Source organism: Diplotaxodon limnothrissa, linkage group LG3, assembly GCF_057381915.1.
Source record: "Diplotaxodon limnothrissa isolate DT_005_m linkage group LG3, D_limnothrissa_male_GT1.1, whole genome shotgun sequence".
In the NCBI taxonomy this organism is placed as follows: Eukaryota; Metazoa; Chordata; class Actinopteri; order Cichliformes; family Cichlidae; genus Diplotaxodon; species Diplotaxodon limnothrissa.
This window is the reverse complement of record NC_140598.1, coordinates 40,023,580-40,039,730: the sequence shown is the minus strand read 5'-3', so window position 1 is coordinate 40,039,730 and position 16,151 is coordinate 40,023,580. Positions and strand designations below refer to the sequence as shown.

Below are 16,151 nucleotides of genomic sequence, written 5' to 3'. Positions count from 1 at the left end.
CTTTGGGCTGGTTCAAGTCACTTTGCAACTCATATCATTCCTGTACTGAAATCTACCTTCCTTGTGGGCCGTGAAGAACATGACAGTTTTTCTTATGTTGGTATGGACATTTGTACAGTTAATGATGTAATAGAGGTGCATCAACAACTTTACATTGACAACCTACAACCGGTTCAGTTACAAGCAGCACGGGCTGTACAGAGGGAGGCTTCCTTAAGTGAAACAGAACGTGAGCAACTCAGGTCAAAAATAGGACAGATTTTGTGGGTTGCCAAACAAACAAGGCCTGATGTTATGTTTGACACATGTAGCCTTGGATCTAATATCAAAGATGCAACTGTACAGTCTATTCATGAAGTGAACAAAGTTATCCGTAAACTTAAGGCAGAGAAAGTGACTCTTAAGTTTCAGCACTTGGGTAACAGTGAGGATCTGGCATTGATTGTTTTCAGTGATGCTTCATTTGGCAACCTTCCTGATGGCGGTACTCAAGGAGGGGCATTAATCGTCCTTATGGGTAAAGGAGGAAAGTTTTGTCCTCTCTTCTGGCAGTCTAAAAAAATCAGGCGCATGGTCAGAAGTACACTGGCAGGAGAAACTCTTGCCATGTCAGATGGAATAGACAGTGCGCTCTTCCTGGCAACACTTTTTTCTGAGCTTACAACTGGTAACACTGGTCTGAACGCTCTTCCTTTGATCTGTGTGACTGATAATCATTCCTTGTTTGATGCACTCAAGTCTACTAAGCAGGTTACAGAGAAGAGACTGAGGCTAGAAATGAGCAGCATTAAAGAGCTCATACAAGCCAAGAAAATCAGACAGGTTTGTTGGTCAGATTCAAAATCTCAACTTGCTGATTGTCTGACAAAAAAGGGAGTTTCACCTTTAACCCTTCTAAAGGCGCTAGATGAAGGACTCTGGATACTGTAATCCTTTATTTACAAAGTTGTCTTTGCATTCAAATGTACCATTGTTTATTGTGTGCAATGATAGTATGCTTCAAGTAAAGCAAAGCACTTTTGAAATGTTTTTTTGTTTATATAAATATATACATATATGTATACAAATGTTTACAGGGATGTGTTTATACTTTTATTTTATTTTTTTTTTAAGAAAGAGGGAGATTGTTAACTTGTTATTTTCTGTTTTATCGCAAGAGTTCTGTTGCCCGCGAGAGGGTTGTTGTTGTTGTGAGTGAAAAATGGCGGAACGAATAAAGCGCTGTGGATGAGAGTACGACGTCGTGTCTTTTCAGTTAACACTGCCATCCTAATGTCACAGCAGAAATTGAGACTTTTTTTTTCTTTTACAGCGTTGCTGATCCTGTGTGAATTGGTCCCTCAGTTTTACGTTCTTAGCTTAGAGAAGTGGAACCCAGTGTGGTCTTCTGCTGTTGCAGCTCATCTGCTTCAATGTTGGATGTGCTGTGTGTTCAGAGATACTCCTCTGCATACCTTGGTTGTAATAAGTGTTTATTTGAGTTATTACATTCTCATCTGAACTCAAAAGTGCATTTTCTTCCAGTGAACTGCTGCTCATTTTGTCTTTCAGACGATTTTGTGTAAACCCTAGAGATGCTTCTTTGGGAAAATCCCATCAGTGAAATGCTAAGATTAGCAAACATGCCACATTTAAGTCCACGAAATTACTTTTCTTCTTCATTCTGATGCTCAGTTTGAATTTCAGCAGGTCATCTGACCATGTCTACATACCTACATCACTGAGTTGCTGCCATGTGATTGGCCGATTAGAGATTTACATTAATGAGCAGTCAAACAAGTGTACCTAATAAAGTGGCTGACAAACATTTCACCTTTTCAAATAAATCAAAAATCATTTGTTTAATTACTTAAGTTATATTTTAATATTTTACAAACCCGGTGGCTCCTGCAGCAGATTTGTTGATGATTAATGTGTCGCTCTTTCCATTTTCAGTTGTGGGCAAACGCAGGAGGGAGCTTGTTGGACCTGAGGCAAAGCGATCTCGCTCTCAGTCTCCGTGTGTTGTAGCAGACTTCAGACTGCCTCAGTTCAACCCCAATAGCCCCCTCGGTGAGACACACACATAAACACACACGCACGCGATTCAAATGCTGTGTTAACACTTGTCTAATTTTCCTGTTTCTACTCCTCTGCAGGTCAGGAGTTTGTGATCCCAAAATCAGGATTTTTCTGTAACATCTGCTCTGTTTTCTACCTGAATGAGAAGACCGCCAAGGAACTCCACTGCTGCAGCCAGAAACACTACAACAACCTGCAGGTACGCATGCGCACACACCATTCAGTACACAAAATCACACTCTTGGCCTAACAAGGTTTGGTTTCTCACTTTTCTGGTTTTTTTTGTAGAAATATTATGAGAAACGTCGACAAAGAGCTTCAAAAACGTCATCTCAGATGTCTCAAGGCTCCGTTTCTGACTGATGGACCTGATCTACTGATTATTTTAACACATCACTGTGGAGAACAAGCCAATGTTTTTGATCCTACTAGTTCAGAAACTAAACTAATCACCGTGTGGTACCTTTTGTTGTAAATGATATGTCTTCATTCATAAATTGTTTTGTTTTTGTTTGTACAGGCTGGTGAAGAGAACAGTTTTAAAATGTTGTTATTATTTTATCTTTTATGTGAAAATGTTATTGAAAAATTAATAAATTTACTTAACAGGTCATCAGGAGGTACCTGACAGGTGTTAATAGTTTATTAAATCTTTTTTTTTTTGTGGCCATTTACATCTTTGGCTTCAGTTTCTTTAGAAGAAAAGGGTCCATCAACCTGAGTGTGTCTCACACTTTCCAGACTCACTGGCTCAAGTTTGAAGCTGAACAAACCACCAAATTCGGTCAGAAGCTGTGAGGTTCAAAATGAGAAAGCTGAACTCTTGATAAGAGAGGTTTAAGGCTTAAGAGAATTTTAAGTGTCTGTGTCGTTGTTTTCACTCTTTAACCCAGCATTTTAACATTGAGACAGTAATATTATACATACCACATTTCATTACATGGCAAATCAGTGTGCTTAACGGAGAAGAACACAAAATCTTGGTTTACGATGCCAAATGGAAAACGGCAAAATCTAATTTCAAAAAAACAATGTCACCTTACTGCCACTAGAGGTCAGTAAATAAAGCCCAGAGTTTGTTTGAGGCTGGTTGAAGGCACTGAGATGTAAATACACTGTGCGGAGGTGGAGCAGTGCCTTGTGAGAACAACACATCTGCTTAACCTCCTCTCATAGTAGGTGTGGGGCTGGAGATGAGAATGGGAAAGCACTCAGACAACCGGACACAAAGACCCCAAAAGACAAACAGGACAAGTAGACCATCAGTGGTACATTTATTTAAAATAAATCAGTCCCCTCATCAGAGTATATGATTCTTTCTCACGCACCTTTGTTTTGTGTCACCCTGTTTTTTCATCTTTGATGACACAGAATTCCTGACTATCTTTCTGGTGTGCTATAATTTTATTATTTTTATATAACCGTTATTAGTTCCACACGTGGGAAATTTGTTTAGTTACAGCCTGTTAGGTTCAAAATTATTGGGGATGGAGACAAGAGAAAAACCACAATAACAACACTGGTCCAGTCGGGTTGAGTCAAACGATGATTTTAATGATCACACGCGTGGGAGATGGACACTGATGCAGACAGTCTCAGATCTCAAAATGGTGGAGCATTGCTCAAACTCTTATAGCCTCTGGTGCCTCCACCTTATCATAAAAGCCTAAACATTCACATGCTTTCTCTCACACGGCGCCTAAGCTACGACCTTGGCTCCCTGTTTATCTGCTCCTGCTGAGATGGGGCAGAAAACTCCAGTAAGTTCTGTTCTCTTCTAATCAGACAAATAAGGCGATGACTTTCTGCAAACAGTATTTCTTATAACTCAGCAGTATAATGCATCATAAAACAATATCATTCATTCACAATAAATCAGCAGTCTACTTTAATGCAAATCAGTTTAACTGATGCAATAGTTATCAGCTTCTTCTAATTCAGGAGAATAATGCAAACTAAAACTACATAATAATTCACAATCTTTAATTAGGGGTATCACATGGCATAAAATAATATTATAATCTAACAAGCCAAAACTGGACAGTGCAATGTTACAGCAGCGAAAATTTAGAAAAAATACTGCAATATATGATAATAAGAATAAGATACTGTACACAATAAAACAGAATAAAATACAATTTAGTCAGAAAAAGAGAATTGCACTTCGTGTTATTGCACATGTGTGGATTTGTGTGTTTGGTCAGCTGCGAAGTCTTTGTTGTGGAGTCTGACAGCAGTAGGAAAGAAAAGACCGGCAAAATCTCTCCATCCCACATCATGGGTGCCAGAGCCTGCCACTGAAGGAGCTGCTCAGTGCTGTCAGAGTCTCCTGCATGGGCTGGGAGATGCTGTCCAACAGGGATGACGGCTTAGCCTCCATTCTCCTGTCACTCACTGTTAGAGAATTGTAGATCAATATGGTTGTCATTGTGCAAGATGATTAGATCTTTAGCAAGACTGCTCACCTCTGTTTTCTACACACTGGTTCGTTAAAAGGTTACGCCATACATGGGGTGACTAGGGACATCAGTGAAAGGTCACAGTGATATGTGGTGTAGCAGAAAATGTCACACACACACATCACAGACGTACATGTTCACATGTGAGTGTCTTAACTGTCATATGATAAATGAAATGTTTGTGTAACTACTGTTCTTGATAAAAGGACTGTGAGGGGAGGCCGAATTCAGAGTTGGCTAAGTTTACAACTCTAGACCTGACCGGACTTCCCTTGCAAGTAAAAACCGATGGAGCTCTGAGTGTCTTGCTTCCTTCACAGTAACAGGCCACTGAGACAGCGAGGTCTGCAAGTTTAGACCTAACACTCACCATCTCCACTGGGTCCAGAGGGGATCCTAGAACAGAGCTGGCCCTCCATATCAGCCTGTTCTCTTCCTGTCCCCAGCAGAGATGCTGCCGCCCCCGCAGACAACACCGTAGCAGATGGCCTAGGCCAAGGGTCAGCAACCTTTAACACCCAAAGAGCCACCGGGTTTCCACGCAAAAAAAACACTGGGAGCCGCAAATACTTTTTGAAATCTAAAATGAAGATAACACTGTATATATAGTTTCTTTTACTTTATGCTTTGTGTGAACAACTAAAGTAAGTAAGTAAAGTTTATTTATTAAGCGCTTTTCACAGACAGTCAGTCAAAGCGCTGTACACAAATATTAAATTAAACAATACAATCAATAGACATTGTACACAATGTAAAAGATCAAATGTAAATAATGTAAAGAATATAAAATACGTAGATCAACAAAAGGCTTGTTTGAACAGAAAAGTTTTTAACTGCTTTTTAAAATAATCCACAGAGCAACTAAGGTGTGTTGCTTATGAAATCCATGAAGTGCTACAGAGAAAATTACATTTTATTTATGTAATTAACACATTTTGAACTCTTAAAGGAATATAACAAAAGGAAAGACACCCAGCTGAACTAAAATGATACATGTAGCAAACAAAAACTGTTGTGAGCTGCCACCCTCATTTCGCCTTTGGGCTTTTGGAGCCTTGACCTGACTTTTAAAAAGTAATTGGAAAAAAAGCACTATGCTTCTAAAAAAAACTAGATGTTTCCAAAATTCTGCCTAAATATGTATTTTACCTGGTTAATGTGTGTGGCGGGGCGTGGTCTGCAGGGGAGTCGGACGCACCTGAGGCGCAATCACGCCTCGCCGCCTTAAAGTCTGTGCTCTCTCTGCTGTTGTGTTGTCGGGCTGTGAGCTGAAAAGCTACAGCCGGCTGTATGCGTACAGCAACCGTGTGTGAAAAGTGGTCAATAAAGAGATGCTGAAAAGCATGTTGATGGAAACATCGCCGGGTCTGCCGTGGTATGTTTACAATAAGACTTATGGTCCCAAACCTCTGCGCACATCGGGGCTTTCATCTTTACGGAGGACTAAGCAGTCATCATTCAATATATTAAAATTTTATGAATAAAAGGGGAACTTGTGATATTATTACTTGTGACTGCATTAGTATTATAATTATTTGGCAGAAAGCTTATTTCAGGGAGAATCATACCTTATTTCCCCCCTTTCCCATGCTTCCTTTTCGCAAACTTACTCATGTCTCACAGTCACAACATAAATTATATTTTTATAATGTAAAATTAATCTGTGCAGCATTGGTGATGGGGTGTAAAAGTAATTTCACATATTAAAATGCAGGCTGTGTTATAGTAGTAAAAAAAGATATGATAGATCATCATCAAGGACATTTATATATGAGTTGTTTTCCTATGGAAATAGCGCCACCGTGTGAAAAATTAATTATAGTACACTTATCCTGCGGCCACTATAAGCCATCACAGAGAAAGATGTAGTGAAACTTCCAATAACACACTCAATAAAACATTTAGAACTCACAGTTGTATTTTTCTAAAAACTAAACAAATTTTAAAAAAGAAAAACAAGTGCTAATTCCTTATGATGATAATAATAATAATAATAATAATAATAATAATAATAATAATAATAATAATAATATGATGCATGGAATGCGTTAGTGGAATTACGACAGTATCTTGAAAGTTGTCGTTTCCCTTCGTGCTTTTATTTTGAAGGCAGACCACTGAAACGGAACACGTTGCGGTGGGTCACGTGGTTAGCGTTTCCTTTCCGTTAGCAACGCTGTAGATTGCAAGAAGTTCTTCGTGAGGATTCATTTGAGCACATCAGAACAAACGGATTCCACACATATAAAGCACGGTATGTACCCCGAGTTGTTGTAAAAAAAAAACCCCCCAAACAAACCTGTAAGCGATCAGCTTTTCCTTACAGCCGCTGTTTGTCGACTTGTGGTGGTAGTTTGTAAGCGGGCCTGCAGGAGGTTGCGGTGCTCCTCGGTAGCTGCATACATTGCCTTGCCTTTTTTGCCTCCTTGTGGCTGGACTGGTGGATTATGGTCTCGCCTCATATCTCACTGCTGCACGGATTTTGCGCAATCCGACTTAACTCAGTGGCATGACTGTCGTTATCCAACGTATCCCCACAGCCACCGTTTTCCTTTATTTTCATTCCAAGCTAGTTAGGTGGGAGAACCCACGGTAACAGCCACACTACACAATCCCACAACACATTTTAAATGCATTCATAAAAGGCAGCATTTACAACAAATACTGACAATATGAATTCTACTGATTGAGAAAAACAACCACTTGTCCTTCACTTTGTCCTTCACTTATGATAAGCCCCCACTCCACAGACCTGGCTTGTATTAAAGTTTTCTCTCCTTTAGTGATGCACGTTCAGGGCTCGCAAAATTTCAAAATCCCTGGTAGCCCTTCGGGCAGGGACTCCTCAGTTTTTGGTAGCCCAAAATAAATTTAAGTAGCCCGAATAAAAAAGCGAGCAATTTTTTGATTGATGTTTTGTTTCATTTTTTGTTTCCTTTACAATATTATACTTTAATGTATAATATTGTAACGGAACCAAAACAATCAAAAAATTGTTGAAACACAAATTACAACATTGTATAAAAATTACAATCATCAACTCAATTACTTGGTTCTAATTGAACAGAAATTTCTATAAACTTGTAAGAACTGTGTAGAACATCAATCAGTCTGTGTCAGATCCTGAATTTGAAATTTCCACTGAAATCACAGGTAAGAGGCAAGTGGAACCAAGATCGAGGACATTTGCTTTTTTTTAAAGTTTGCAAAGACTGCTAAATTTTGCCAGTGGTAGTTCACTCTTTGCAACATAGTACGCTGTTCTAAAGAGATTTTTCAGGTTTATTTTTAGTATGTTATTTGCAATTGGTGTTTGTTCTGGGAAAGATATTGCAGACTGAGCAATAATGCATTTCTCATGGGTTCTAATGGGGGCCTTTCTTAAAATTACTGGTCCCAGTAACAAAGGCGCTTGTCGACTCAGAAATCGAGAGAAAACCAACAACACACCCGGCAGAACATTATGTTATTTACACGGGTGCACATAAGTGGTCCGCATGTGCACATTCACTGTCAAAATAAAAGACGCGCACCAGATAAGAAGTTGCAACGCGCGTTTGCGTCCATATAAAAGGCAGTGTTTTTGTCCGCTAGAGTGGGATTTTCACAGTACATTCTGCACCACATCTCTGTGCGTTCATCATTTGTTTGAAGCCAGCTCACCTCCTGCAACCACTTTTCTGAGAATACGTGCTTCTTTTGTGGTTCGGACTCCTGACATTTCTTTGGAGGTGGAGGAACATCACAGTAATTTCTTAAAGGAGCTTCTTGACATCTTTAAGAGTTCTAAACAAATGTCTGTCCTCCTCCAGAAAATCCTATGTGCGCAAACACGCGTTGCAACTTCTTATCTTGTGTGCGTTTTTTATTTTGACAGCAAATGCGCACCTGCGGACCACTTATGTGCACCCCTGGTTATTTAGCTCGTCATATTGCAGCCACAGAAATTATTTTGTCCATGAAACCATAAAGCTGCACTTTCTTTTTGCCTTATAGTCTGATTTGCCATAACTTTTCCGTTTTGTGGTAAGCTTTTCTTTGGCTGTCACTTCTTCACCCTGACCTGTCTTATTTGGCTCAGCAAAACTAAAATATATATCCTGCTGCTTTTACACACGCGCTCACATAACGCTGAGCGATTCTCTGCGCGATCAACCTATCACATGTTTAAGCTTGCTGCGGGAGATTTCACTTATCATGTTTGCATAGTAGGCTAACGACTGATAAGACGATGTCAGAGGAATTGGTGCGCAAATGATTGTCACTCACCAATCAGTACTGTCGCTCTCCATACATAGTTCGCACGATTGCAAAGTGAAAGCAAAAAACAAGCGCAAATTCTGGCTCACTGATGCCAATGACATAATTACCCAGCTACATTTCCGAAAGAATGCAAAAGCATTGACATATATTTTTCCTTCCTACAATAGCCCGACGGGCAGGGCAGAGATAGATTTTGGTAGCCCGACTGGAAAAATCGCTAGCCCCGGGACGTCGGGCTAGCGATTTTGCGAGCCCTGACGTTAACCCCGCTCTTAAGACTCATCCCAGACGTGATGGTATTGGTTATCAGTGGCCTGGCATTAGACATAGAGCTGGGCGATATAAGATTTTTTCATATCACGATATGTTTTTTTCATTTCAGGCGATAACGATATCTATCACGATATAAGCCAAATAACTATATTTGTAAAATTTAAATGTGCCGTTGCTCACAAGTAAAATGTGAAATAATCAGCAGCTTGTTTTTATTTAAATATTTATTTCCCATAATAAGTTCAACAGGATAGATGTACTTAAGGAACATGAGACTTTTTCAGATAAATAAAGGCAAATATTGCAAACTACACAAAAGGCAGCCGCTAAATCGTTTAAGTTTCAAAAGAGAACAAACGAAACAAACTAAATTGTCAATTCCACTTAGAAACAAAATATTAATTCTAAAAATAAATCTTAGTTTGTTTTACAGAAGAACAGACAAAACTGACTAACTTTTGTCAATATCAAATAAACTGAGAACTAAAAGGAAATTCTCAATCTCTCCTTGTTGTATAGCTTAGCTTTTCAAACAGTTTTAACAGTTACTTTAGTCTGACAAAAGCCGAATGACGAATTAGCGCTTCCAGTCAGAGACTGAGGCTACGTCCACACGTACACGGGTATTTTTGAAAACGGAGATTTTCCGTTTTCATTTTAAAAAATGATCCCGTCCACACATAAAGGCAGAAATGAAGGAAAACGCTGCTATGAACATGCCAAAGCAGCAGGTGGAGCTAGATTCCTAACCGTGCAGAAATGTTGGCCAATCAGAAGTCTAGAAGCCTCGGTGGGAAAAAGTAAACAAAGCTGGGGCATAGAAGCAGAACCAAGTCGTATGTGTGGAGAGACAGTAACTGTGTGTATATGTAAGCATTTAAACACTGCAGAGAGTAGAATTAACAGTAGTGTAGAAATTCATTTAACCGAAACAATAACGTGGCGCACAGTGTGACGCATGCACCAGTTCATTGTATTTCCAGACTTGCTTTCGGCACAATTTACAGTGCACGCTACTCTGTTTTTTGTCAGACTTGAAATAGCCGAAATACCTTCACACTACGGAACTTCTATGGCTCTTCTGTTCGACAATCTCTCCGGCATTGGAACCATCATCTGTTTTCTCTTCGGTCACGCTCGGTTGATTTTTCTAGTCGGCACACTCATTTCCTCCATTACCCGGGCGGTACGGTGGCTGGCTGCTTCCCAAACAAATACACATGTGCGGCTTGGCACTTGTGCTATACGTAACAAGTCACGTGACGTGACGCTGCGGCTGTGATTGGTTCGGCTCTGCGCTACTTAATTTGGATTGGCTGACCCTTTTTTTTTTTTTTTTTTTTTTTTTTTAAGAGGACAAGAGCGGCGAGGTCTATCGCAATAGTTTAATTTCTCTATCGAGTAAAAGGTATATCGCGATACATATCGTTATCGTTCTATCGCCCAGCTGTAATTAGACATTAAGACAGTTGGACGCTCAGACTATGGAAAAGATCCCCTGTCATTAACCTGCTCCCACGCATGTGCAGTGAGCAAAAATCACTTTTCCACTGCTGCAGGTGCTTACTTAAAGGCAGTGTAAAGACGGCTGCAATGTAGGGTAGGCTGACTAAAACTACAGATGTCATTAAGGCCTGCACAATAAATTGAAAATTTATTGTCATCGCGATATCAGCCTGCGCGATGGGCCCATCGCAAAAGACGACGTAAACTGCGATAATTGGGTACCTTAAAATGTTTACACACGTGCTTTAAAGAATTTACCAATCAAAGAAACCCCTCGTGCCTAAAAAAAAAAAATAGTACCTCGCTTATTTGGAGGTACTTTGGATTTGATAAAGACGACGTTCTCCAAACACAGGTACTCTGCAAAACTTGCCGAACACTCGTGGCAACCACCAGAGGAAACATGACTACTCTGAACCATCATCTTCAATACAACCACAGAGAACTGTTTGAAGAGTTCCAGAAAGACAGGGCTAGCCAAACAAAGGTTGCTAATGTTAAGACAAAGAGCACCGCAGTCCAACAGCCGTCTCTGTATTAGAGTTTTTCAAGTGGGACTCCTTATGAGAAAACGTCAAAGCGCTACAAAGAAATAACAGAGGCCATTACACATTTTTTGACAAAGACATGATGCCTATAAATACAGTTAGCAGAGAGTGCTTCACCAGTCTGATACATAAAGTGGACCGGAGATACCGCATCCCCTCACGAAACTACTTTTCACATGTCGCCATTCCACAAATGTACGAAACATGTCGCAAGACCGTCATGTTTGAACTGAGCCAAGCGGAAAACTACGCAAGCACTACAGTAAAGTTTCCTCTCCAGTTTTGACTTACATCATAACTACTTGGTGAGTGGTAAAATGATGAACAACTGCATTGAGATAATTTGCAGTATAATTTAAGTTATGTATTTAAAACTAATTCTAGAGACCAGGAAGGATGTCTTTCAGAATTCAAGCCTCAGAAATCTTTTTATGGGGGCAATGTTTCAATGTTAAAGTGCACTTTGTTGTTACACTGCTAATACAGCAGCTTTATTTAAATAAAACTTGCAGTAAAACGGAAACTATGTATTTGTTTTTTTTATATTTATTTTATCGCAAGTCATATCGTTATCGCAGTATTGATCATAGTTATCGCACATCGCAGGTTTTCCTAATATTGTGCAGCCCTAATGTCATTAACAACTAATCATGTTGTGTACAGCTGAGCTGTTGGTTAGTTGTGTTGTTCTATATTACCACTTAAGGATCTATGTTTTTTTTAAACATTTATTTCATTCTTTTCTCCTATTGCGTTATTCTTCTTTACATCTGGTAGGTGTGTGTATCTATGCAATTCACTTTCTCTTAAATTACTTTTAAGCATAACCTAGCTAACACAAGCAATACAACCGCCCCCCCCCCCCCCCCCCCCCAAAACATACAAACAAACAAACAAACAAACAAAAAAAAAAAAAACAGTAACATTGAGGGAAATCTGTTGTGTTCACTTTTGGCCTCCAAATATTGTCATTGTCTCTTATTTTGGCATTGATGTCATCATTGATGTCATCATTGATGACTTTGGTAGCAAGGATCTATATAGAAGACATGCACCAGTCCAGTTTTGCACTGGATAACAGTTTGTCCCTAAAATTAGAGAGCCATCATAGCACAAAGGGAGCAAACAGCAAACGTTCAGTAGTTTGTAGCTGCAGTTTTACAAACTAATTTTCTTTTGAGGTTTGCAAAGGTTTTCAGAAAATCGTCATTGGTTTTCATTCGTGACAATGCTTTCTCTTACTGTTGCTGTTGTTTAATGTAAGAATTGTTGGGACGCTTTTACTGCACTTCTCGGAACATAGCCTGTTGCATATGTGAAAAGTTTGTAAAAAGTACTTGCATAATGATCAGGTACACGGTCTGTGCAGATAGTGTACGGATTAATTAAATTATTCCACGGTGCAAAATGATTTTACAGTGACACTAAAGTCACTGAAAGTGCAGAGAGCTTATATAACCAGTTAAATTAAGTGCAAGCAGACAACAGAGCATCAATTATGGTACTCAACTTGAGTCCCTTATCTGCTGTAATTCAAGATGAGCGGAGGAGTCTAATCGTGTCCTCTGAGGAGACAGAAGATCATCATAAGCTGCTCTATGCCACCAACCTGCCACTGAGCATGCTCCTTTGGTTTATTGCGATCATGTTTAGGGGGTAGGAGGATGTGTTCATGACAATGGCAGTTTGCACCGGTTGAGGTCCATCTGTGTGCTGTCATTACCAGAAAGTCAACAGCAGATCCAGCTTCCTTCACCAACTTTCCAAGCCATACGTCGTCTCTCTTCTGAATGCTGCCTACCCAGCACAGCACTGCAACTTGTGGACTGGACTTGGAGATCGTCATAATAAAAAACCACACCCGTGTAGCAAAATTTGTGTGCATATGTTAGTTCGACCTTAATGGGTACTAATCATGGGTCTTGTTAGAAACATCTAGATGTTGGACGACTAGCGTGTATGTTCTGTGTCTCTATCCACAGATCAGGGACATGCAAAAGATAGAGGAGGATAAGATAAGCTGCTTTGGAAGATCTATTAACCTTATTCTTCTAAGATTAACACCTCCTTTCTATTTTGTTGTTGTTGTCTCCTGTGTCTCTATTGTTTAAATCTCATGTTTTCTCTGTTTCTCTGTTTTTGATGCTTTTGTTTCCACCTTTCCTTCTTACTAGTGAAGACCTGAAGATGATACTAACAGAATGAATCCGTATGAATGAATGATCTTCGGGAAGCAGAGTCTGCAAATTAAGAAAAGGCCTCCCGGACGATGGATTTCATCTTTCCAAGATTCTGAGGCCCAGTACAACTGATTAACCTTTATTCTTTGTTTTCTTTATTTTTAACTTTCCAGCTTTTCCATTGTCATTGAAGCGTTACGCCCCTTCTCCTGCACCAGGGCCCCAACAGAGCCCCCTACTGGGTGGGCTCCCAGGGAGCTTTTTACTGATCGGACAGCAAGCTGCATGCTTGCGGCTGGCTCAGCTGAAAACCCACCTTGCGTTGACACAGATAAATAACGCTATTGCTGTTGATGGTCGAACCAACACACCTGCCCCATTTATACCCACAACACCCCCCTGCCCGACAGCTGCAGCCATCAGTCTACTAAACCTTCTGAAGGTTGCTAACACCATGTCCCATCCCTCATATAACCCCTATGCCTCTGGGAATCAAAGTTCAGCCCAGGGGCGCTATGGACAGTCCAGTATGCAGGCAGAGAGAGACTCTCATAAGACATCTCCTCATCTTGGGCCTGGGTCCAGCTTTAGCTCTTCTGGAGTTTCATCTGCGACTCCTGCAAAATCTGGGGGAATAATGAGCTACAGGCCAGAAGGGAGTAAGACTTCAATGGAAGAGGACATAAAGAGGTCCATAGACATGCATATAAGCAGAGCCAGAGAGGAGGTGAGAAATCAGCCTGTAGACAAGAGCAGTCATTTTACTCAAAGACATGAGTATGATTCTTCAGGCAAAGATGTGACTTCCTACATGTTGTCCTCAAACTCTCAAAGACCTCCTGATGTTGCAAGTAGCACTAGCTCCATGGACTGGTTGCCAAGCTACAAACGGAAAACTGAGGATGATTCGTCTAAATACTGTTCATCATCTGCTTCATTGAGCTATCTAAGCACTGGTGACGGTAGGTTTAATGCCTCGAATGAAAGAGAGCGCAATGTGCAATCCATTCCAGGCTTAGGTGATTATGACTACCCAGTGCCAGGCAAACCTGTGGGTTCTGCAGAGTCTACTCGTCCCAAGTACACTTCAGAAACAGCTGTGAACATCCTTATGCAGTTTGGACTTGAAAAAGAGGACCTGGAACATCTGATCTCATATCCCGAAGATCAGATGACTCCTGACAACCTGCCTTTTATCTTACGACAAATCCGCATGGAAAAGGCAAAGAGATCTGCAACAGCAGATCCATCAAAATCCTACTATGATCCTCATTCCACCACAAGTATGAGTGGAAGGGAAAGGTTGAGTACTTCAAGAGGGGAAGGGATGCGTCAGGATGAATTGTCACCTATTGTCCAACCAAGTAAAGTGATTGATTATGGACATACTGGAAAATATACTGGGAGCTTTGGGGATGAAATTGGAAGGAGCAGCAGTGGAGCTAGTAGTGGTGGAAGTGGAGGTACGCTGCTGATGGGCTCCTATGATAGTAGCGGTCACAGTCGAGAACCACTGCAAAAAAGTATGACAGAGGTGAAAAACAGCACCTTGGTTTCTTCCCGTGATCAAGGCAGCTCTTTTACCAGTCATGGCTCAATGCGAAGCAGCGATCCAGCTCAACAACTGCACACCCAACCGAACCAGTCATCTCAAGAAATCTTCAAAGGTTTCTCTCTGCCAAAGACAGACACAGACATAAGACCTCTTAAAGCAGAAGTCACTAAAGCCCTTCCGTTGAAAAATCCAGAGCCAGATCGCCATTCAGCATCAAAAAGCCAACTAACTCCTAATATAGTTCGTAGTGTGCATCCAAGCCGACCTGGCCTTGTACTCATTGGCAGCAGCAGCAGCGACAGTCACATCAAAGAAAAGAGTAAGACTCACGGGCAAGTATCAAATGTTTCTGAGCAGATGAACAAACAGCAAATGCAGCAGAAGCAGGTACAACAGCAACAGGTGAAACAGACAATGCAACAACCACCACCAAAGCAGCAGCAGCAGACGCAACAACTGAAGCAGCAGCAGACGCAACAGCAACAACTGAAGCAGATGCAACAACTGAAGCAGCAGCAGACGCAACAGCAACAACTGAAGCAGACGCAACAGCAACAACTGAAGCAGACGCAACAGCAACAACTGAAGCAGACGCAGCAGCAGACACAACAGCAACAACTGAAGCAGCAACAGCAACAACTGAAGCAGCAGCAGCAGCAGCAACAACTGAAGCAGCAGCAGCAGCAACAACTGAAGCAGCAGATACAACAGCAGCAACTGAAGCAGCAGCAGCAGATGGCCCAGGTACCTAACCTGCCGATTGGGTTGCAGCAGATGCAGAATCAGCCAGCTGTGCATATGGGACAAGCTTTGCAGTCTCAAGTTTTTTCGGCTGCAAAGCCAGTTCCACAGCCGTCCCTCATGCCAGGGCTCATGATGCCCGTTCCTCCGGGTCTCTCTCCCCTAATGCAGAACCTCATGAATTTCATTCATATACCGCAGCCCGCTTCCACCAAGCAGCTTCCAGCAAAGGTAGAAGTGACAGGGAATATCCCAGTGCTGGCCCAGATGCAAGACTACACTGCCGCTTCACCTAGGGTCTTTCCTCATACCTGCTCTCTATGTAACAAGGAATGTACTCTGATGAAGGTAAGTGGAAGATTGTTCGATGTTTTTGCTTTCTGTCGGTTTTTATTTATTTGACATGCAATGTTTTTTGTTTTTGATTTGATTTTGGATCCCATTATAGGATTGTGGTTTGGGAAAAACTTCATGTATGCTACTTTAAAGTCTATTTGGTTTGTTTTATACACTATTCCTGCATAATGATGACTGTAGGAAGACTACCAACTTGGAATACAAACAT

At 40.9% G+C, this 16,151-nt stretch overlaps 2 protein-coding genes across 2 annotated transcripts in view; both read left to right on the top strand.

Moving 5' to 3' along the window:
* Window positions 1–2,665, top strand: part of LOC146635827 (uncharacterized) — a 62,002-nt gene extending 59,337 nt beyond the window's left edge. Inside the window, exons 32-34 of the mRNA XM_085349099.1 lie at window positions 1,936–2,052; window positions 2,139–2,260; window positions 2,350–2,665. Coding sequence (XP_085205225.1) covers window positions 1,936–2,052; window positions 2,139–2,260; window positions 2,350–2,424 — 314 coding nt within the window. The 3' untranslated portion in view covers window positions 2,425–2,665. The remainder of the gene's footprint in view (window positions 1–1,935; window positions 2,053–2,138; window positions 2,261–2,349) is intronic.
* Window positions 2,666–6,681: 4,016 nt separating this feature from the next.
* LOC146635826 (uncharacterized) overlaps window positions 6,682–16,151 on the top strand; it is a 35,614-nt gene continuing 26,144 nt past the window's right edge. Inside the window, exons 1-2 of the mRNA XM_085349108.1 lie at window positions 6,682–6,774; window positions 13,464–15,934. Coding sequence (XP_085205234.1) covers window positions 13,745–15,934 — 2,190 coding nt within the window. The 5' untranslated portion in view covers window positions 6,682–6,774; window positions 13,464–13,744. The remainder of the gene's footprint in view (window positions 6,775–13,463; window positions 15,935–16,151) is intronic.